The sequence below is a fragment of the Coloeus monedula genome, assembly GCF_965178545.1.
Source record: "Coloeus monedula genome assembly, chromosome: Z".
In the NCBI taxonomy this organism is placed as follows: Eukaryota; Metazoa; Chordata; class Aves; order Passeriformes; family Corvidae; genus Coloeus; species Coloeus monedula.
The window spans coordinates 65,380,309-65,405,345 of NC_138822.1; the positions used below are offsets into that span (position 1 = coordinate 65,380,309).

The 25,037-nt window shown below is 42.1% G+C and overlaps 1 protein-coding gene across 1 annotated transcript in view; it reads right to left on the reverse strand.

Moving 5' to 3' along the window:
- The window catches only part of ZSWIM6 (zinc finger SWIM-type containing 6), a gene marked incomplete at its 3' end in the record, with an annotated part of 108,896 nt that extends 85,381 nt beyond the window's left edge, over positions 1-23,515 (reverse strand). Inside the window, exon 1 of the mRNA XM_082301519.1 lies at positions 22,990-23,515. Coding sequence (XP_082157645.1) covers positions 22,990-23,500 — 511 coding nt within the window. The 5' untranslated portion in view covers positions 23,501-23,515. The remainder of the gene's footprint in view (positions 1-22,989) is intronic.
- Between the last annotated feature and the right edge of the window lie 1,522 nt (positions 23,516-25,037).

Genomic DNA, 25,037 nt, shown 5'->3' on the forward strand with positions numbered 1-25,037 from the left:
CGGCTATGATTTCATCCTTACACATCCAGAGGCAATGGCATAATGTGCTAGAGGCTTTCCACTGAACATTCAAAGACGTAAGATCTTCATCATTGGGGCAGGGAGTAGAAAATAAAGCCTAAGTTACCCCAAAGGAAGACCATTTTAGAACATGAGATTTTTGCATATATTAGAATTCTGAGACAGGGTCAACCACATAAACTGCAGTTATAAGTCCACTGCTTACTTATTTCCAGAACATGTTCTTGCTTCCTTCTTTTTGTTTTATTTAGGAGGAATTACCTGCAAACATCTGTGATGCTCTATCATTACTGCACTTCAATTTTTTTTCTAAGAGTATGAACTAAAACTTTGACTGCAAGGTGGTATCTGCATCTATTTTATCCCTACTTTCTAGACTTCCAACCATGCACTTCTGAAACACAACCTGAATTTCTTAAACATAATCAAAATCAGAAAGAACAAAGCTGCTAATTATAAGAACAACAAACAATAGCACAACCTAAACCTGAACTTTAGGAAGCAAACTTTTTTTTTCCCCCTCTAAACTCTATTGCACTATTTATCTTCTGCAAAGGTAAGTGACTTCTCAAACAGCATGGAAGGAAAGACAGAAGGCAGCACAGATCAGTTGTCTGCTGCTCCATTTGAAAACAAGCTTCTAGGTTGAACTGCAAACAGAAAACCTAACTTTTCTTTATAACAGGGAAAAGAAGTCATCAGTACACAGCTGGTATTTAGTTATCCCTTCACCTGCATGAAACTGCTTATTCTGCAAGTCTTGCTGTACATGGAAGTCACACAGACTGTGAGAACTGAGAGCCTCTTGGGCCACTTTCAAGAAAAGATTTACTGTTAAGAAAATAAACTTCAAATAATTTCACTTTTCAAATGTAATTTTGCAGCTATTTTTCTTGCTTGTCACTTCCTCTGTGATAAACTGCACCTGTAAAAATAATACTTACTAAGGACAAATAATCATTGACTTGAAAACTACTTTACTTACAGAGCATTCTCTGTTCTACACTGAAATATTTTTTAGCATTTGGCCAGAAAGTAGCCACTCATGTATTTTGCAGCTATAATTTTTGAGTTTAGGTATTATCTAGTTGTAGGAGATTCCTTGTAACTTTTATTTACATTCTGGAATAGTCAGAGCTATCTTGACATTTGCTGGTGAAAGGGAGACAAGGAGAGGAAAGAAAGGGCAAGGAACAAATCCTGACAGCTTTCTCCACCTACACCACTGTTTCCATTTCAGCTGAGGCTAGTAATGAAACCAGAAGGTTAAACCACTACAGAGCTTTCTTCTTGTTCTATTAAAAGCAGATAATAAAAAGTGAAACAAGTTCTTTTATTGCATAGAGAAGATATAAATAGCCAAAATTTCTCCAAGAGATAGCCTCAATTCCTCTTTACCCCCACTTTGCTCTATTCAAGATAATCTGAGGGAACCAGAGAAGTGGGGAAAAGAGGCAATCCAGGTAAAGCTTACATGAGTACTCTCATGCCTCAAGAGTCTTGCTTGTGTGAACCAAAGCAACCAAGTTCTAGTAAGCAGAAATCCAAGCAAATCATACAAACAGCTGTAACTACTGGCGAGAAAACATTAGACTAACAAAGAATATGCAATTCATTAATTAATTTTGTAGCTCGTCACAAATAAAAGCAGCACTGACTCCAATCTCCGTCCGCTAACAGAATGGTGTTAATGCTGGTATTAAAAATTCAAGCTTGAAAACTAACTCTTGTTAGGAAGGAAATTGTTCCAATTACACCAGCAGGGTAAATGAGGAGTTGTGATTGCTTTTTAAGTGTTTTTATTTTGCTTTTGTTTGGGTTTAAGGGTAGCCTGAAACAAGAACCAGTTAAAATGCTGTCTTTTGATTGTTATTTGAAGCAAAAGCAGCTAGTGATATCCTGGGCTGCAGGAGGAGCGCTGCCAGCTGGTCAAGGAATGTGATCCTCCCCCTCTGCTTAGCACCACTGAGGCCACACCTGAAGTGCTGTGTCCAGAGCTGGGCTCCCCATTACAAGACAGACACGGACCTACTCAAGTGAGTCCAGCACATGGCCACAAAGGTGATGTGGGAGCTGAAGCACTTCACATACAAAGAAAAGGCTGTGACTGGTCTGGTCAGCCTGGAGAAAAGAAGGCTCAGGGAAGTCTCCTCAGTTTGTACAAATACCTAAAGGGAGAGCATAAAGAAAACTGAGCCAAACTCTTGTCCATTGTGCCCAGTGACAAGATAAAGTAAAACACAGGAAGTTCCTCCTGAGCAGAAGGAAACACTTTTTACTGTCATAGTGACTTCCTTATCAGTCTGCCAGGCCACGTCTTTAAACTACGCAGAAATCTTGGGAAGGAGTCAAATAAAATTACTGACTCCTAAAGACCTTGCATTTATTACCATATCAGTTTCATAAGCATGCTAGTCAATATTCTTCAGTCTTGACTGAGAGTTCAAAATCCCAGAAACAGAACTAGCTTTCCTCCTGGACTAATTCTGCCAAAAAAAAAAATTTAAAACAGACTAAAGAGTTTCAATTCTCACCTAGTCACTTTAAAAAGAGAGAAAAAAAGACAAAACAAACAAACAAACCAACCCAAACAAGAAAACCCAAAACACAAAAACACCCACAGAGCAACACAACCCAAGGAGACAATAGGACTAAGCTATATTGATAATTGTCAAAAAACTCTAAAGCTTAAATTCAACTGCCAGCGAACACAATCACAAGTGGTTAATGCCTGCCAAAAGATTTGAAAAGCTCAAAAGAAAAGGGGTAGTGTTGTTTTTGTTTAAGAATCTTATTCTTCATGGAGCAGTAATTTCTTTAAAGAAACTAGTGAGGACCCGTTTTTGTGATGTTTCTTAAAGGACATTTTAGTGCCAACAAATACAAACATGCACAAAGGTATTAGCTGCATAACTGCTGTTGTGCTATACACTTGTGCACAAACTTAGATACAAAATACTCTACAAATCTGACTTCACCCTTTCTGAAAATCAGATTTAGCTTCTGCACTTAATCAGCTTTCAGTATGTTCCATATTAGTAGCATATGCCTTACAGCACATGTAATTCTTGCAAACTCAATTTAAGACCCATCAACACTGCAAGATTTAATGTTTTTCAACTGCAGATGCAGCCAAAGCTATGTTAGTAGCAGGAATGTCCAGTGACATACTATACAGACACAGCAGAGTTCAACCAAGCCCCAGTCTTTCTACAGAGACAATCAAACTGCAAAAGCAAAGCAAACTATAGCTTTTAGTATGCCTTACTGCATACAGATCTTCACTGAATGAACCACATTTCAAGACTAATGGATTCCCCCTTTTATACAAAGTTTCAAAACTAATCCATAGTAAATGCAGTAAGAATGATCTAAGCATCAAACTGAAAAAAAAAAACCCAATGAAGCTTTCAAATTTCATGAGTTACAAAAAACTGTAACAGTCATCAGGGTCATGGACAAGAAACTTCATTCCACTATTTATTTGTAGCAGATGAAGAACACAGCACAAACCAATAATGTGGAGAGAGGGCCAGAAAAGCAGGAAAGGGAACATCATGACACCAATATCTAGCCAAAGTGAACCCAAAATGATCCTTAAGTTCCAGATATGCTGCTCTATATAATCCAAAAAGTGACTTAAGTAGCTGACATATTTTGCCACAAGCAAGATTTTAAGAAAGGAAACAAAAGAGTGTTAAGTCAACAGTTAGAGACAGGTCATTTTGATCAGTGGGGTGATCAGTGATTGCCATCCATTATCTTCCTATGTCAAGAGTTGGCTTGGTGTTCTCACCAACACAGAACATTTGGAATAGTACCAATCACTGTATCATTTAGTATTGAGCCTGCTGTGCTTTGATAACCCTGTACGTCAGTGACCTGTTCTAAGCAGTTTTCAAAAATGCATTACTCCGCCCTTCAAGAACCCTAAATTCTGACTAGCTTTTGCTCCTTACAGACAACGTAGTTGAGTAATTGCAAAGCAAAGTGAATTTAAAACAGTGTAAGACACCTAGAAAATGGTGGCTGTAACCAGTTCTAAATTGTTTTCTATTTTCAATGAACACACTTGTCCTCTGTAAAAGCAGCCTAAACACTCAAGTCTGCTGTAAATAAGTTCAATGTCTTCTATATGCAAGACAGAACTTAGAACCGTAACATTTTTAAGACCTCTTAACAGGGACAGAATGTAACAAGATAAAAAATGTAGTTTAACTAATGAAGTGTAATAACTCATTCTAATTAGTGAATTTGAGTAGTTTTGGTTTTAATATTAAGTATCAGTTATTTTGTTTGAGATCACAACTCAGCTAAGTTTAAACCTCTTTTCTCGAGGCTGACTCCCAAAGCATTCAATAGCACATATTTCAAAAGTGGTAGCATGTCATGTTAGAAATGCTCTTCAAATTAAAGAAGAAACTAGTTTCTATTACTTTTTAGACTGGTAGATTTGTAACAGTTTATAAACCGAAGTACAAAAACAACAGTTTGCCAATTACAACAATTGTGATAAAAACTTTTTTGTTCTGTTTCTAAAGAACTTCTGAAGGATGTGGTAATTTTTTTGGGTTGTCCGTCAAGAAAATTTTGAAGGCTGTGATGATTTGTTTTGTTCTTCAAGAAATTTTGAAGGTTGCGGTAACTTTTTTGTTTTGATCATCAGGAATTTTTGAAGGTTGTGATAAAAACTTTTTTGTTTTGTTCTTCAAGGCAAAGCAATTTACTCTCAGCAAACAAACAAGATGAGTGTGCAACACTACTTGGTGCATCTGTGGAAGACTTTACTTCCTATAAGTCATTTATTTATCCGGTACAGTGCATTGGGCTGCCTTCTTGTTATCATGCTTTTGCATTCAAATTCCTTTTCTTTGTCGATGGAGAACCTGATTTGATTTAGTAAAGGCTACCCTTCAAAGGAGAAGGAGCATTTCTTCCTAACAAAGTTCTCTCCAAACACTGTTGCAAGTTAGAGGGTTAAATGGCAGAATAAACAAAACACTGGAGCTAAAGTGGTCACATAGCTAGATCAAGACTTAGTGGTAATGGTTTAGGCACACAGAAAAATTAAGGAGGAGGCAAGTAGCATTCCTTTAAGGTTATCTAAGTAATAACACATATGCAAAAGAAGTGGTAGCATGTCTATGGAAGGAGATTACAACAGTAAGCACATCAGATACTGGTTTACAAACATCAGGGGTTGGTTATTCTGAATGAGTATTTCCATAACGCTCCCACATAATGCTGAATACAGGAACACCCAAGGGCTCCAGGACCTACAGGGTTTATTTATTTAATCTAGTTTAACCCAAATGACTCCCCCCACTCCTCACCACAAGACAAATCACACCACTTGTGCAAGCATGTCCATTCCTCCATTTTAACAATTATTCTCTGTGCATTAAAGCTTTTTATATAATCCAAAAGGCAGCGTACAAAAGCATACAGTTTTATTTGCTAAATATTAAAATTCTTAAAGACAGTAAGACAAAAATAAATCCTTGTACTTCAGTAACACCACAATTGGGGGAATTAAGTTTCCAGATACGTTTCCGATTTGCACTCATGCTGCCAGCTGCCTTTACATTTGTGTTCTGGGAGTGGGGGGAGGAGGGGAAGGTCTTTCCTACCCCGACAAAGGTCTTTGTTCTACCCAGAAGCCAGATCACCTTACCTCTGAAAGTGTGAGCTTTTGTCAGCTGTTCATACAATAAACAGCTGTGGATGTATGAGAAACCTATTACCACTGGCAAAAAACAAAAGCTGGCAAGTAGTTTCTGTATTTACAATGGACAAAAGACTTCAAAACACATAATTATTCCAATACATTCTGGAAGATTTTTTCCCCTTCCTCTCATACCTAATTTTATAAGCCTTCAAAATTAGCCTGTGCAGACAGCACAGTAAATGTAATTAACTTCAGAATGCCAAAAAATAGCGAATCTCCCTGCTAACTGCTAATGCAAAACGAGAAGAACAGTGCAGTCATCATCAGCACACAAGCTTAATGAAGGTCTTCCTAGAGGTCTTGCTCCTGCTTTAAGAGGACTAGGTGGACCAATATAAATCTAACAGGGCTAATGTTTATCAACTCTGAACACCGTCAACAGAAGAAATACATTTTTCTACTTTTCAGGCATGCTCAAGAACTTAATAACTTTCAGTGAACTTGTTAAAAGTCACAGATTCCATTCACCTGTTACGCTTTTTCTCTCTTGAATAACCTCCCAATTATAGTACTGCTCCCAGTGTGGTATATCATTTTAGGTATAAACTTCAAATGATGACCAACATACAGCACGCATACTTTATCCACTCTGCTGAGACAACACATTTTTTGCTAAATGACCAGGCTGAATGAAGCTACTCCAGTGTTCAGCAGAGGTTCCTCCTTTGCATTCAGTTCACTCTCTCTGTATGAATCAAATTAAAAACAGGCTTAATAAAGATGTGTCAAACCGTATTCATAATAATCAGAATGCAAAGAGATAAAAAAGCTTGCAGTAATCAGGAATATATTTCAAGTTTTTAGCAATTAAGAATTGAAGGATTTCAAAAGATTCCCAACCATTGCATCTCTGGCAATCAATGTCAATTTTGCTTACAAATAGGTGATTTAAATTACAACTGTCTTTTCATAATAAACTACTTTGGATTCAGGTTTGTCTTTCCATCTCTTCACTACTACGTGGGAGGGGGAAAGAAGACACAGAAATTAACTGAAACTATCTTGAAGCTCAATAAGAAACACAGTGTGAACCTGTATATTCACCATAATTCATCATTCAATATATATTTTTCCTTCATTGAGGGATGCCAGTATTTCCAAAACTGACACTCTGCTTTTAATGTCTCAATTTACCAAGTGTTAACGATGGTCTAAGTCAAGAACAGACACTCCTATCTAAAAACAAGTTTTCATACATGTGATTTGAATGACCTTAATGTTCTGAGGCCTCTGAACAGCAAAGGTTTCAATCATTACACAAAACATCTTCTATTTTCTTTATTACCCAGTGCTGCACTATTCTTGGGAATATAATACTAAAGGACACCTCTCAGAGACCCAGATTAATTAATGTTGTGCCTGTTGTTTCTGCCCAAGTATTGTAAGCTAGAACAGATCCAGTACTTGCATCCTGACACTGTGACAGATTCATCTTGATGGAAGCTTATCAAATCACTGTGCACACGAAGTTGTTCTGGGACGCATTTAGCAGAAATTGTGTGCTAAAAGCAATTTCACTAGTTTGCACACAAATTTATCTTTAAAGATGAATACATTTAAGGAGAGACTACTAGATGAACTAAACCTACCATCTGCACAGCATTACTGGCAGAGACTCTAGCCTGAATTCAAACAGCACCAAAGGGGACAAAACTACACAAATTTTAGAAATTGTAGTAATCTGAAACTAGTAGGAGTGCCTCCTCATATCTTCAAATTTAAAATCCAAGAGTTGTCTTAAACTTCTCCACCACTGTCAAACAACCTTGCACAGCTTCAGACCTACTGCGGAAACAAAAGAAACTATGCACAAGCACACCTGGTGGCACATTCATTGCTTCATGGAAATTGCCCTGTGGATAGTCTTCCAACAGCACATTAGCCCTCGGTGGAAAGCGGTCAGGTGTCTTCCAGGAAGGTGAAAGATAAAGGTCTGAAGACAGAAAATTACAGTGAGCAGCTGAAACACAGCAGCTTCTGGCCATGCACCCACAGGCAGCATTCTCACCTCTGGCTGATGTGAGGGTATTTACATGAAGCTTCTGGAGGGCTTTGGCAAGGATGACAAGTGCGAGTCAAGATTCTAGAACCAGTTTCACAAAATTCTGAACTTGTGAGCAAATCTGTATGCAAAGACCTAAGTGCATGGGATTTAGTGGTAGATGCTTTCACTCAACCCCAGAGCTGTGATGAGAACATTCACTTGGACCTGTCTGTTCCATCAAGAAACATCAATCCAAGTAAGTTTTACACGTAGCAGAATTACAGAGACTCACTCAACTGCAGCACATAAAAATCGCAGGTTTTTAACCATATTTTGAGTTTCCAGTAAAACAAATGCAAAAAATTTTCCCTAGATTAAAGATAAGACATACTCAATTATGAGTAAAATGAACAAAATACTTTTTCTAGAATTACATGAATTACAATCCTGGATTTGTGCAAATATAGAAATTAAAGTACAGGAAATAGCTTCAGAATTTCATTAAGGTAAAGGACATCTACAAGCTCTGCTCCTCTCCTCTTCCCTCACCTGGGTCCCATCCTTCCTGGGATTGTGCTTCTTATGCCGAATATAATTTACCCAGGCTTCAAAATTGAACACTTTTGTTGTATTTCTGTGTGTTTAAAGAACCTCTTGCATTACCCAGGGGGATTGTTCTTCTTCCTATTTGTTAGTTCCATGTGAGCAACAACACTGCCTATAGCTCAAAACCCTGTTCTGAACATCCAGTTTCCCCTGACTGTATTTATCTTCAAAATAGCAAAGCAGAAGTAGGAATAGAGGTGGAGGGGTCAAAAACAAGACAACCATGAAACCACAGTAATTGGCACAAAAACTGAAAGACTGATACACCTGAGTGCTTTCCATTCTCCTAAGTAGGCAAGAGTTCAAGCTGGTACTTCTTTAACAAACCTGGCTTGCAGAAGTCATGGTCAGCTTCCAAAGTATCATATTAAACATCTCTGATGAGCCTAAAACAAGGCATGACAGGAGGTAGACATCTAATTTTATAATACCATTAGCAGTGTAGCTATAGAGCAGGAAAGATACCAGACTGCGTAAGTTCACTTTCCTCAAATAACAAATGTTTCGCTTAGGAGCCTAGATAAACATGTACAATAAACACCACCTGCAGAGGTTTGGAAGGATCTAGACACTTCTGTTAGGGTTGGAGGTCATGCAGGCTCCCTTCCACCAGGAGACAACTCAGAGAGGTGAAGAACCCTGCTTAAGCTTTGCACAACTTAAGGATCCCCTGTCTCACTCATGAATGCCTGTAACAAACAGTCTGACAGCCACAACTGTCTTGTTAGAACTGTGGGAAGCCTCTATGAAGTGAGCAACCTAGATGAATCCTTTCTCACTGAAGCAGGCTACTGTTAAAAGTAAGCCAGTAATAAGCTTTGATGTCCCACCGTGCAAGCAGTTGAGAAAGCCAGAGCACCCTCTCCCAGACAGGCAAGTCCCACAAAAATTCTCATTATGGTAAAGGAAAGCCATTATTGCCCTAGAAATGGCCTCATCTGCACTGTGAAGTGTGCAACAGGGCTTTCATGCACTTCTTCCCTCCACCAGTTACGGGCAAACGAAGCTCTGAACTAGTTAGTTCCATCTGGAATAGATCACACATTGGCTTTGAGTCCTGAAAACAGATCATTTCAGTAAACACACCTCACTTAGCAAAGCAGCTGTCTGTCATTTAGCTTCCAGACTACGGATGTTATACAAAAGCACCGTTCTGCTCAGTTACTGTTCTACTTGGGGAAGCAGTAATGATACTGGAACACCACAAAGCTATTTCAGACTCTCTGTAAAGTCCATATCAAAAATACTTATTTTATAAGCAGTAAGACTTTTTCTCACCTTCAAGCCAGCCCTAAAAACTTTGCTTGAAATCTCCACACTGTGCTCCATCAGTTCTTTCTCAAGCATTACTACCAGTAAAAAAAAAAACATGCCAGACACCTAAAGTTGCTGCTACACTACCACAATCCTGCAACCTCCAGGGACTCTTGAGCAGCAACAGATCAAAGTTCAAGAAATAAAGAAGAGTCTTCTCATTCTTAGTTATGTTGGCTCAGCAGGTCTAGTCATGCAAAGAGCTGTGAACACTTACTTTAGCAACAGCTGTGATAAAAATAAACAGGTCAACAGCTATGATGAAAATAAACATTAAACACACAATTTGGTCACCAAACAACCGCATACTAAGGAAAAAAATTAAATTTGAAAGTCTCTGTTATAAGTGCGCTGAAGTTCAGCACTGCCACAAAAGAAGAGGAAATGTATGAACTTTGAAGGCAAAAAGTACCTTTGGCAACAGCTATGCAAATATAGACAGATATGAATTTGTACAATTGGACTAAATGGTTAGGTATTTCCTTCCCCTTTCCTCTACTCTTAAAGTAAACATTTGTCTGGCTTTCTTTTAAGCACTGGTGGAGTGTGGGAGGGGTACTCATCACTTAGCCAAGTTTTTGTGCCACAAAAAAAACCCCACTGTGGATGAAGCAATATGGAAAATGGCTCACTCATATATGCCTAACACGCAACCTGTGCTCAGGAAAGGCCTGTGCTGGTGGCTCTGAAAGAAACAGGCTGCATTTTACCACAGGTGAACTCCCAAGCACACCAGCTATTTCCTTTCCCCTGGCAGCAGTTAGGGCTTCAAGACCACTTTAGGCCCGTGTAAGTGTGACTGACACAGAAAGGAGTCCTGCCCTCCTCAGTGCCCCCTCTTGCAATCTTCTGTCCCTTGCATCAAGAGTAGCATTTTCTTGGCCAATAAACCAGGTAAAACTCACCAAGCGAGATCTGAATTCATAAGCAGGCCAGTCCTCTGGCTCACCACACAGCTCCACAAGCCCTGGCACAAGCTGAAAGCTTGAGAACTGCAGTGTTCATTTGACAGCAGCCTGCATTTAAGCCAGCCTAAAGCAATCACGTAACTTCAGGGTGAATAACACAATGGTCATCACAGTGGGTGAAATTTGCAAATGACAATCACAGAAAACCTTTCCAAAATACAAGTTATAAGCACAGCAATGTGCATTTTCTGTTCTAAGAGTTACACAATGAGGCAAAAAGAAATAAATGAGTCATGGCACAGCAAATGAGTCAGTTCTTTCATTTACCATATTCATGACAAGTATTTCACCATGGAAAACAATTATTTTGATAGGCCTGTTTTGTAGTCTGTCCTTGGAGGAGTTCACTGAGTGACAAGAGATTGCAAGTCTGCTGGAACAGGCTCTTGGAGAACTCCCATGCTCACAGCCACACTGTGCTTCTGTATTGGCAGCTTTCCTTAGGGCAGCAGGCTTGGTCAACCAGGAATGTGCCCCCTCCCTACGAAAAGGGAGGGGCAAGAGTGGTAACTCTGCTAAATTATAACTGGAAATATAGTTACAACTTCTGTCAGAGTTTAAGGCCTTTGTCATTTATGATCTTTGTCAGGCAACCTAAGGTTACCAGCCTTAAGAAGACAGACATCAGGCCTGTAGCTGAGCTTGAAATCCGTATTTACAAAGACCAGAGACTACCGATCTTAGCCTTTGTTCAGCACACCACATTATTCAGGTGTTGCAGGCTGGTACAAGAGCCTCCAAACAGCTGACACGCATCGTTCAAGTCAGTGGAGGCCCTCTGTCACTGCACCACATCAGGTTCTGCGAGCCATCACCACCATGCTGGACACCACTGTTAGACACCTACAGCACATATTGCTCACAAACATCACAATAGCCCCCTGCTTGCAAATACATCCATTCCTGACAGAAGGTAGCTGACCAAAGGTGCTTTTACCCGTGGAAGAGGAGCTGGTCAATGTAGAGTATGGTGTGAGGGCAGTCTGCTCTACAGAGCATAAGCCACCAAAGGTCCCTCCAGCCGTCCCACCTCCAGTCCACCATACAAATACAGCATTCCCACTCTGCTTCTCATACTTCAAACCAGCATCAACTGCAACAGAAGTGGAGCTGCTCTGACTTTGTCATATTCAAACACCACACACCCCAATCCCCAGGCTCACGACACTTATTGCCTCACCAAGGCTGCATGACATGCTATACCTCCTGAGCTCCTGGAGCAAAACACCGCTATAGAAAACCCCCCATGCCTACCAATCAACCTACATGTATGCCAGGCGCTCCTTCCACTCTAATGCTGCAGACTCTCCCACCTCATTCACCCATTAACTTTCGCCTGAGGTGGTTTCATTATATCACATCACCATCTTGGCCCACATCACCCGCTCACTCCCACAACGAAGTCATTGAGTACACCAAGGCCCTTGCCTGGAATGTGGTTCTGCCATTGGGCCCTTGGTGGTTCCAGTGCAGTGCATCACACTGAGGTGGCTCTCACCATGGTCCCTAGTGGCGATGTCTTCTGGATTCAGGCTCCTGTACCTTTCAGCACTTCCAGAAAATGTTGATTCCGCTCCCACAACTTTAAACTTGAACAGATTTTTGTGCTTCTCCTTTTATTTCCTAAAATCGCAGCTTAGTGTCTCATTGTTCAGTCATCTTCCTCTGCTTCCTCCTTTCAGTAGCTGTTTCTCAACGCTTGATCTCTACTTAACTTCCTTTTGTTATTCAATGAGGGAGGGGAAGATGGACCTCCTAACAGGCAGGATGCACTGAAGCACATACCCATGATTCACATCTCTTTCCACTCATCCATTCTAACATTTCACTAGCTATCATTTCACACTGAGTATCAGGAAGAAGCAGCTTTGATCTTACTGACATCTTTCTCCCTTAAGCTTATTCTACATACTGGGAGTATTCAGCTTTCTGACATCAGCACCCTTCCCTGTCCTGCTGAACAGACACAAGTCCTTCCTTTTAAGCGCAACAAGACTTGGATCTCTTAGGTACTGAGATTACAATGCTCACATCTGACCTATGTTTTCAGTCTTCACCACTTATCCTATACCCCTACCAATGTCAAGTTTGACTTCCAGATGCCCCCTTATCAGCAGGAAAAATTTCTCTAGTCCTTCTGATCACCACTGTAGCAACTCTTGACAGTTGTCTTCCTCTTCCCCCTTCCTATTTCCTACTTTTGTCTGAAGAACTGTCCAATGAAGGAAGCTGTGTATCACTCTTCATCAGATCCTTGTCTGCACTCCCCATCCCAGGTCAGAACAATTTATAGGTTCTGGGGAAAAAAAAAAAAAAATTGTTGTTCACAAGTTTGGGCACCATAAATATTCACTGGAGGTGGAGGGGATGGGTGGGGAAACAGGACACCAAAAGAAGAAAACAAGTCTCTTTTTGCAATATACATTGCTATAAAACTAAGCCATTTAATGTCTCTTCAGGAGAATTAAACTACAATTTGGCTATGGCTTATAGTGAATGAAATTCAGTTACCATCTACGATTTTATCAATGAATGATTAATGCTGTGAAAAAATCTCTTTCAAACGGTTGCACAAGATGAAGTCAATGGTTTTGTTATACCATCGGTCAAGCTTCCATCATTACTTAGCAGTAAGTAGCTTCTGCTAAAGTAAAATCTGACAAACACCCTTCCAATACACAGAAAGCATTATCTGAAAAATTAGAGCATTACCTTTGTGCATCAGATACATCTTATTAAAAAACTGAAATTGGAACAAAAGGTTGAAAAGAGAGGACACCCACTTCATAACTTAAAACTATTTTGCAATTTCAAAAGCTACAGAACAGATAAGTTACTCTTTGATAACCTATTTTCCATCTTGAAAGCCGTGTTTCATTTTGTAGGAAAAAGTCTATCAGCTTCCATACTTTCGCTAATACTCATTAAAAGTACTGCATGTAGAGGGAACAGTCATTCAGACTACGTCCTCCTTAAATATACCTCATCAGGTGTCTAGTGAGATCTTTGACCTCTACCTTATCTCAGGCAGCACCACTTCCCCATTTCTCAGCCTCTCATCTATAAAGCATTTTATTCAGCATTTTACCACCTCCCTTCTCTTCAAGCATATATTATTCAATAAGACAAACTATTGTTTATTCCTAAACACATCTTTGCTCCCTGCTACCAAATAGTCATTTACATTTATCATCTACAAATTTACCTAGAAATCAAACCTGTAAACTATTGCCACAATACATGACAATGTAAAAACTGATCACTGGAAACTGTCCGTAAAACTAAGTGGTATGCTGCTTCTACAATTTATACACAGGACTAAATAAATTTATTCTCAGCTTTCTTATCCCATCAGACTTTCACGGCATCTGTTACATCATGTCCCAGTCCTACTCACTGCCTGTCATTCATGCATTAGCACACTGAGCTGAAGTCACCTCTATTAATTCATGCATTCATATCTGATCAGGAAAGCTGCATGATGGTGCTCTCACATATCATGGCTTGCAATAACAAAAAGACAAAAAACAGCTGTGCATTTTATGTCATCCTCATCCCCCTGCTCTGGAGGAAGCAAAATTGAAGTTTTGGGCTTCTGTATAATATAGCTACACTAGATCCAGAAACAGAATATAATGGACTTGATATTTTATCCCCAAGACACTACCTGTGGACAGTTTGCAAGGTTTCAGTTTACAATCTAAATCAATGGAAGAACTGAGACTCATTTTGCATGTACCACAGCAGCAGCACAGCCAGTTGTCACAGCTATCATTGATAATAACAGTATTTCAGAATAAAAAGTGTTCCAGTTTTTCTCTTTCTTTAGCTAATATATTAAACAATTCATTTAGACTATTGATTTTTCCCTGTTCTTAAACTCTTAAAATCAACAGATCCTGAAGAATTGTCCTAAAGAAGAACAAGCCATATTTAATCCACTAAGCACAGTCACTAAATCCAGCTTTGTAAATATGCAAATGAGTGTTTTACTAAGACTATTTTCCACCCTCCCAAAACACTGCATTGTATTACACCAACAGCAAAAGTAAAGTCTGATGGAACTACTAACTGCTGTGGAAGCAACCAACAGCTTACAGTGCAGTTCTTCACTCAACTGATTTCCTCACGTTTTCCAGAAGATCCCAGGAAGATTATCTGTAGGTATATTTGGTAATGAGTTCTTAACACTGCTTTTATCGGCTATCCTTTCATAGCCACAGCTGCATGTAAGTGGAAGAAAGGACCAACAATCAATCATATGAAACTCTGAAGACCACATTACCTGTATTTATTTATAGCATTGATAAATATACTGCCAATCCCATCATTAATCACTGAATATGGATAGGTGCTCCATGCACTTCAGCCCAATCAAAATACCAATGTTGAATGTAGAAATTTAGAAGAAATAATTAAGATCAGAAGCCACTTTTGACAAGGGTAATCTAGAGGCTAAAATGAGTTTAAAAAGCTTGTGCTGCCACTAGGCCTTGCACACATAGTGGAACACTGCTATGCAGAAAGAAGGCAGGCTACTAGCATTAAAGAAGAGTCAAACTTTAAGCATACAGAAACAAATCTGAGAGCCACTGCTGAAGCCTTTAACCCAAAGCCAAGCTCTTAACACAAGGTTAAAAACACTTAAATGATTAGAATACATGCAAACTTGATCCTCTACTCTGTTACAGACTGTACATTTGTCTCACACTCTGTAAGAGTTTATCCAATTTTAAACGCCTCAATGGTCTAATGTTTTTTATTTCATTAGTCAGTGTAAATTAAACATTGTAGTCAGCTGCAGAATTCCTGCATAGTTCCTGCACTGCCACTGCATTACTACCGGCTGTCAGTAACCAGTTAGCAGTTAAACTTGGCACACATACAACCAAGTGTCTCATTTCTTAGAAGTCATACAGCTATGCAGCAGTTGATTTTCCAGGCCTTCAAAACAATCATTTGAATGCAATTAACTTTTGTGAAAAAGTAAAGTCAAAAAAGACACAATAAAGATATATATTAACACATACTTCTCTGAAATATCTTACTATGCCATTTCACCCGTTATTTTTCCAACAATGGCAAAATGTATTAAAGGTCTTACATCAACTAACAATGACAGATGACTTACGTAAACAGGCGGATTGTTAAATAAGCTAGGATAAAAGGTAAGTCACCTGAATTTTTAGCACATTAATACAGTAAATGAGCTTCCTATTTATCTGATCAGCTAGCTCTACTAGTGCAAATTTAAACTTACTGACAGGTTTTACCACATCCTTCCAATTAGCGTCAGACTCTCAGCCATTGCCCATGCATTTCCAAAGCAAAATTTCCAGGTATTTCAAGACTGTCAAATACACTCACTTGCAAAGACAAATGGAGGCTTAGGATAAAATAAATAAATAAATAAATAATCTTTAAAACCACAAATAAAAACACATACTCTCCTTTTTAAAGCATGTGATGTAAAGCATTACTTTAAAATGTACTTCAAACACTGCTGAAATTTCTCCTCTTTGAAAATCCATTTTTCACTTTTGGAAGTGTTTAATAAAGTGTTGGTAAAAATTCCACATTAGGACACTCTTCAGTCTATACTGAATTGTGCCACATCAGAAAAAGTCTTTTGTATGCCCACTCAGCTCTTACAGTAGGCCTTCTATCAGTTCTGACTTAACCACAAAGGAATTCTCTACACTGTAGTTACTATTAGAAGGCTAGACTCCTCCAATCTGTTTGCACACTTGCAGAACTCAGTCAGAAAACAACTATTTTAAGATGGTGATTTATATCTCTGGTTTTCCAGACATTCTGGCCCTCCACAGCAGGGCCAAGGCAACAAAAACTGGATGCATGTTGCTGCTTCAGAGGACAGCAGGGTAATGTGCCACAAGGCCATCACATAAATCATGGTAATTGGCATGTAGCTGGAAGGAGAATGCAAGCCAGTGTACAGCACCAGCCAACATCGGCAGTGATACAGGTCACAGAAGGTTATGAAGCCACGTCAAGGGTTGCACACATACCCAGCTGAGAACTTTTTACATTCATAGTCCTGGACAGTAAACCAAGAGGAAAAACTGGAAATTCAAGACAGATCTCTCAGAAGAAGTGCAGTTGTTGGACAGCACTCAAGTGTTCACGTGCTGTCAGGCTGACTGCATTCCAGGCAATCAGAATTCACATTAAATCTGTATCCTTGCTGCACTTGAAAGCTTCTTAAGATTTCAAATTAGTTCATGTCACAGACAGCATATTCATAAATTAGGATACCTTTTGTCAGTTAAAATACCATGGTTCTTTTTGGACTTGACTTTTGGGGTTTTTTTAAAGATGCAGTAAATTCTCCTACCTAACCCCCAAGAAAATAAGCTAAAGATAAAGCAAGTAAAAGGATGTCAGCTGTTTTCCTATACTACTGTAACTTTGCACTCATATTTACACTACTACAAAACTTCACACTTTATCTTGACATCGCTAGATTACCTAGGCAGCAGGTGACACTTAAATTGAACTCATGCAGACATATCTTAGAGCGTGCCATCTAATGTACCTCGTCCTTCTACAGTAAGAACTGTTTAGCACATTTTTTCACCTGAACTTTTTAATTAGAATGTTAGCAGAGTCTTAAGTAATGGTTCGATTTTAACACGTTCATTTATAAAAGCAAATGATACAGCAAAATGCAGCCATTAGCCACTGATTTTAAAGGAAACCAGTTTGTCTGATACTGACTTTTAAATAGCCCCAGTATACACAGATTCTGCTTTTAATTAACTGTTCATCTCTGAAAGTTAGCATACAGGGAGAGAGAGCATATGCAGGCATCAGTTGCTGCCATGACAAGTGGTTCATATTCAAACATTGCTACATACCAAAACATCAGATCATATATAAAGATGGAATCACTTTCTAAAAGGAACAGCAGATTTAAAAATGAAAATTGTTCTCTTGGATGTGAGGAAAGCCTTGAAATTAAGGGGAAAATGGAATATAAGAAACATGAAAACTGACCTAAAACAAACAATGAAAGATTTTGGTACATGAACCAAATACAACACTCCTGTATAAAAGAAGACTCCTCGTTTTAAAAATTGTGATGGCAAGTGATTAGCAATTATTTTCCTTAAAAAATAAATGAATTCTAGAGCAGTGTTGACACTGTCCTATTACATTTATCCTACTATTCACAACTACATACAAAGATAGTATAAAGTTTTATTTTCATATTTTGAAATCACTCTAAAAATACTTACATCTTCTTGAAATCCAGATCAGACACTTTTAGAAAGCCTGAATTAAAGGCAAGAGCTGATCTACAAAGCTTTTCCACCTTCAGTGATCTGGTCTTGAACAACAGCTTTTTTTACTTCTTTTGCTCTTTTTTTTCAGGGTTTCTAAAGAAATTATTCAAGGTCAAGGATAGTGTATTAGAGTACACACACAGAAATCAGCTTGCATATCCCCAGTTGCACTCCAAATCTAACAAGGAAACTGGAATGCATTAGATGTCTCCCTTTCAGGACAAAAGGTTTAAAAATTAGCTTATTAGTTTCTGTTCTGGAACTTGGAAATATTGGTAGTTATTTCTTCGAGCAAACTGAAACTGGAATCAATTAAGGTATTTTCGCAAGACTCTACTAGTCTTGGAACTAAGTCCAAAAAAGTCCAGCAAAAAGTCAGACATCATTTGTTTACGCCCATACCACAATATTGTATTAACAAATTCTGGATGACTTGTTTTACTCATACATTCCTAACCAAACCCCAACTTAGGCTGACTGTGGAAGAACATGATTGTTCCTTCAGCATGTCAGCACACAAAATTCCCCTCTTCAAATAGGCAGAGTTTAACACAACCTCTTCCTCTTGGAAAAAGGTCACTACACATACCAGAACAATTTGGTATCATAAGTCAAAAAAAGTTAATACTAAACACAGCACCTACATTCCCACTAATGATAGCCTTAGTTTTGTCACACAACTCAGTATTACTCTCATTAAGTAAATCCTTTTACTAAATACATCTGTCCCACAGGTTTCATCAACCATTACGTATACATTGCACACATCAGTAAGGATCACCACATCTGCTAAAAGTTGCAGTTCAGCTCATAGCACAGTATAACATTTGTGCCAGCTCTGTCATGAAAGAAGAGAAATTACTTTTGTTTTACATGCTCTTCAATTTCACAAAGTTTTGGGCAGTTTTTTTCAGAAAAGATGGCTAGGAAGAACGAAAATTTAACTCAAATCATTGTCCACTAAAAGGATCTGAAATCTGCTGACTACAATACACATTCCACCAGAACTACATGCGGCTACCAATATGGTCTTCTAAAGCCTTCTCTTGCTCCTGCTGAAAAAAATGGCTTCTCTTGGTTTTGAAAGCAAAACAAATCTCCAGTCTTTAACTTAAGAACAAACGAAAGAAACATCAGTGATCTCCAACTACTATCTAACAAAGGAGAAATTTTACTTTGCTTTTCTCTAAGAAGCATTTTGGTTACATCCCACAACCAGGTATCTCAAAGGGGCTTCCAAAACATGAGCCTGCAGCTCCATGCTAATGATGTTCTTCAGCTGAGCCTCCTTCCACAGATAAAGCAGCTTTCTAGCTTATAATACTAACATCATATTCTAGAGCTGTGGCAAGTGCCAGTCAATGAATTCTTTGTATTTTCCTTCCCAAGGAGTCCCTTCCCTCCAACTCACTCCCTTGCCATTCATACCTAAAAGGTATGACCTACCACAGTATGCTACCATGGAAAGGGCTGTAACTCCTTTAAGGAAGGCCTGTATGAGCAAGCAGGGTCTACGCAACAAAGACAAACCTGCCTCAAATTACCAACAGACAGGGATACTGTAGGAGTACTTGTATGATGTATCACAAAATTTTCGAGCACTTCTAATGCAGATACAGCTGTAGCTGTGAAGCTGCATTTTACAGCACTACAGCCAAGGCAACCTCTGTCTTTCCCTAAGCAAGAGTCATACCAGTGGAGGCACAGGGGTTTATTTCTTCTCCTAGAATAGCTGCATTAAGGGCTCTCGCCAGGTCAGCTGTGCTATTGAGGGATCACACCTCTTCCTAACCTTGACAGCCACAGCCGTGACGACAATACAGTACTGTGTACTAATTCAGGACTAACCTCAGAAACCAAATATACACTTCGCCATCTAAAACTGTCTGCTTGCTCCTGGCATCTTCACAAATTTGGCCGAATGAAACACAGTCAATTTCTAATTTTCCTTCCAGATTGTCATATTTACTCACAAAGTGCTTTCTTGTTTAGACTGTAATTTTTACTAAAAATACTTGGTTTGAAATAAGTTAAAAACATGCATGGTAAAAGAGCTGTTTCACGCAGTTGGGAAGGTTTGCTTTAGGAGCCTGCATTCTCTGGCTTTTTTAAAATAAACTAAAAAAGAAAAACCTTCATGTCTAGTTGAAGCATATCAAAAAGCTATAAATACATCAATAAATTAGATGCAAATTGAATTCTGAAGCTGTCTTCTTTGGAGAAAAATCCTTCAAAATTAAGTGATGCTAATTGTTATGCTAGGACAGCACCATTGAACTACTAAATAGCCTAGCAGCCAACGTGACTGCCCGATTACCAAGAACATTATTTGTGTGTATCACTAATACGCCATCTTCATTTTATTTCAGATTTTCTTTACAAGACACCACACAAGAGATTAACTCAGTAGGTATAAAGCAGGATCCCATGAAGATTTTTATAAAACCTTAGATACAATGTTTGTGAAATCCTCCTGCCTGAAATGATTTACAATGATAAAATTGGCAGAATCTTTATTCAGGGCTAGAATGCAAAATTTAAAATGTAAAATTCAGAAGCAAATGGTGCCATTTAACTACCACTGAACCAAAATTTATGTGTCTCTCCAATCAAGTCTTGCATTCCCTGTTTATAGTAATACTTCAGGTAACAAGTAAGGCTGTTAGAACTGATATGTAATAAAATGTATTTTGTCCAATAACTGCACTTTTCCATAGTTCAACAGTAAACATTTACAGAGTTTCCATTACTCATACTGCAAAGAACATAAGTTCACATTTATGTGGTCACTAAACATGCACTTACATAAACTTAATTCTAAGTTTTCATCAATGCTACATATTCAGCTGTATTATATGGAACCAATTCCATTCTCTGCCCAACATAACTCACTCTAGAGCTGAATTGCCTTTTAACAGCTGCACCTTTCTGCTTCACAAGGAATATCTTGTCGGCAAGACCTGGTCTTAATGACACAGCTACCTACCCAGATTACACAAGAACTTTCCTACAGCAGGACCCAACCTAACCAAGTCCTCCACAACTCCCTCGCCAAAGGCCTCCGTCAAAACAACTGACATCTTTCATATCACCAGTTTCCACTACTATTTTTGCACAGAATTTCAAAGGAGGCTCACATAAGGTTGGGGGGCGGGGGGAGGGGGGAACAGGGAATACAACAAAGCAAATGTATTTTCAGCAGTGGGTACAGTATCTGTTTGAAATGCATTTAAGGGTTCCAGAAGAAGCAGTCAACACTTCAGTTGGACTTATACTTATTTTCTTTCTTCACATTGACCCTTGCCAACATTACTCAATGCCCCCCCCCTTTGAAGACACACAAAAAGTTACTTTTTTGCTTTCACAACTACTCACTGAGGCCTACTCCACTGCTGAAAGCAAGGAAAGCAAAGTCCACGCTGGGTGCCTGCCTCCTAGAGAAGATTGCATCTTTTATTTATTGCCCCTTGGCTTTATTTTCACAGTGAATTCCTGGCTTAAATGCAATCAGCCAAGAAACCCTCCCTATGTGCACTCCTGTCATTCCTAATCGCTTGCAAACAGAATCAAGTGCAAGCAAAAGGGAAAAAAAAATAATCTCAGCACTGCCAACCAAACTAAAAAAGCCTTACTTCTGGTTTTGCCAGTCCTGAGGAACCACAGATGCACCTCAGACCCTTGGAAAGAGAAAGTCAGAAGATGAAACTTGTAAGAAAGTTAATTAGATTAAAAAAAGAACAAGCAAACAGAAAAAAAAAAAAAAAAAAAAAAAAAGTAAGTCCCCGTAGGCAGAAGAGAAGGGCACTGAGCCTAGGAGCAGGGACACGTTTTCCCTTCGGGAAAAAACTGATGGCACGTTTACAAGGTGCCCGCCAAGTCAAACCCGCAGCGGGCAGCACCGAGGTTTTGGGGGAAGATGAAGGGGGGAATGCCGGCGCCCCACACACACACAAACACATCGAGCCGCCGCCGTCAACAAAAGGCGAGCAGCAGCCTCTTTTGTCTGTCTTCCCCTTTTCAGGGGAGGAGAAGGGGAAACGACAGAAAACTGAGAGGAAAAAAAAAAAAAAAAGAAAAAAAAGACGCAAATAAACACAAAAATGAGAACAAAGTGGCCGGGTCACACAAAGAGCATCACCACCGGCGGAGGGGACTGTCTGCCGGGGGCGGCTCCCCTTCTATTCCCTGAATGAACGAGGAGCCGCCCCCGGCAGACAGCCCCCCAAAAGTGGGGGAATACCCACCTCTGCAGCCCTTTAAACACAGGCAGGGAGGAGTTAACCAAGGGAACCCGCAGCGGGTGAAGAACAGCGGCAGGCGGCTGGGCTGGGGATGAGGAAGAGGAGGGGGGTATTGTTCCAGGAGGAGGAAGAGCTGCGCTTTCCCCCCCTTGTCACGAAGCCGTTCATTCCAAAGCAACCCCCCCCAGCCATACCACCCCCGTCGGGGCGGATCGCGCCCCCTCCCTCCGGCTCGTCGCTGCTGCCCTAGAAATGCCTTTGTTCGCGGATCCCCCCCCCCGCACTCCCGCTGCCGGGGTCTCGCACCGCTTTTATGTCTTTATTTTGGACGGCGGCGCATCCCGCCCCCGCCCTCCTTCCCCCGCCGGCCGCCCTTCTGCTGATTCATTTCCACTGGCGGTCCCCCTCGGGATTGGGGGGGGCGGCATCTCCTCGCTATTGTGGCTCAGGGTAAAGCGATGACCCGGATTACCGGGGGTGGACGCTGGTAGGGGGGCAGAGCCAAACGGGATTACACAGGCTGGATTACCGGGAGCGGGCACGGCGCGGTGCGGGGCTGCGAGTTAAAGGGACAAGCGGGAGCCGTGTCCGTGTCACGGAGCCACTGCGAGTCCCGAGCACGAGGGGGAGGAGACCGGCGGAGGAAGTTGCCCGGTCCGCGGCACAGCCGGGGAGTGAAGGGCTCGCACGGGCCGGGCCGCGGGCGGGGGAGCTGCCGGCGGAGACAGAGACGGACGGCAAGTGGGTGACACGCAGCGGGAGACCCGCGGCCCCGAGCGGCGGCGGCCTGGCCCCAGAGCGGAACGGGCCGGTGACTCACCGACTTGCAGGACGTTATCGACGCAGCCGCCGTCGAGCAGAGCGATGCCCCTGCGGAAGGGCAGCCGGTTCTCGTCGGCAGCAGCGGCGGCGGCGTCCACGGCCCCGCCGGGCGCGGCGGCGCCCCCGGGGCAGGCGGCGGGATCCTCGGCGCCGGTGTTGAACGAGGAGTACATACAGATCTCCCTCTCGCTGCGGGGGAAGGACCAGTAGACGATCCTGCGCTGCACCGGCTCCGGGATCCGTTCGAACCGCTCCTCCACCCGCTGGAAGGGCCACTTCTCCGCCACCTTGCGAGCCGCGATGTCCAGCAGGGACTCGGGGCTCTGGGTCTTGCCGAGCGGCAGCAGCCCCAGGGCGGCGGCGGCAGCTGCGGAGGAGGGTCCGGCGCAGAGCGCGCCGCCGCCGGGCCCGGAGCCGCCCGCCCGCTGCCCCGGCCTGCAGCCCAAGCCATAGCCGGGTCTGCAGCAGAGGCGCTTGCCGGGGTGGGGGAGCTGACCGCGCTCCGCCATGATCGCGCCGCTTCTAAGCCGACAGCGGAAGTGGCTGTACCCTATAAACGGCTCCAGGAAGACAGCGAGCGCCCGCGAGCCCCCGGGGACACGCCCCCCTCTGCCCTTATGTGGCAAGGGGGCGGGGCCGCGCGGCCTCGCCGGCTGCGGGGTGGGCGGGCCTTATGCAAATCAGCGTAACAAACATAAATAGAACGGCGGGGGGTGGGCGGAGGGGGAAGCGCCAGGGGGTGGCGCGCGCACCCTCCCCTTTCCCAGCCCCTTCTCCCGTTGATGTCACGCGCGCAAGCCCGGGCGCGCCCTCGCGCACGTCGTGGGAAAAGGGGGGCGTGGCCGGCGGAGCCCCCCGCTCCGCCGCCATATAGGGAATGGAACGCGGGGGCGGGGCCGCCGCCGCAGCTGAACCCCGTCACCTCTGCCGGGAAAGCCGGAGGGGCGGAGCGAGCTCAGCCCAGCCGGGCTTCGCGGACGGGAAATACGGTATCGGCTGCGGCCGCGGCGAGGGAAAGACCTGCGCTCCTGCTTCAGAGGCGGGCCGCAACGGGCGAAGCCTTTTCCGTCCGCCTCTGGAGCAGGAGCCCAGGTGCGTGCATATAACAAGCTCTTGAGCTGCACGAGTGAGGCCCGCCCCAAGATGTGTTGTGGTTGGGTTTTGTGGGGGGGTTAGGTTTCCCTTCCATTAGAGGTAGTACGGTAAAGGTCGTCATCCCGGTGCCAGCACCCGGTTGGCGCTGCAGATGTCCGGGCTTGGAAGCGCTCCGGGAGAGCCGAGGTACAGGGGTGGGCGGCACGGACGCTCAGTGAGTCAGTTGGACGCGATGAAGGCACCGTGTTTGCCCAGGTGGGTCGTGAGAATGTCGCGACACAGCAGAGGGTCGGGGTGTTTTCGGCGATCTTTAAAAACCGCGACATTCGGGTCCGTGCCGGCGCCTCGCATTAAGTGTCCTTCCTGTGAAAAAAAAAAAAAATATATATATATATAGCTATATTTGTGTACATATGTGTATATAGATATGCTGAGGGCCCCGAGATGCTGCGTGGCGCCGTGGCTGCCCGCAGCACGGAGCGCTGCTCCCGCCGCAGCTCCTGGAACACCGACCGCATGGAAGGGCCGCACGGCAGGGATGGAGCGAACACAGCCCACAGCGCGTTTCTGCGCACAGAGGCTGTGGGCTGTGTGTCATTGCAGAGCAACTGACGCTTCTGTTTCGCTGGTTAAATTTAAAAGTAAATATTTTTGGTATTTACGAATTTTATGTCGGAAATGGGATTACGCTTTGATGCGTCATGGTAGAGCAGTCACCATTTCTTATTTTTATTAACCAAATTTAAAACCAAATATATTAATTACATCTTTTGGAACTATAGCTTGTAAGCGGCATTTTTTGGCGGCTTGCAGTTTGAAAACAGCACTTACTTGCCCGGCGAGCAGCTCTTTGCTCGCATGCCGTGCCCTGCAGAAGCCGTAATTGGAGCGGCTTCCCGCCAAAGGTTTTCCCAGGCTGGTTTTCCCAGACAGACTACATTTTCCATGATG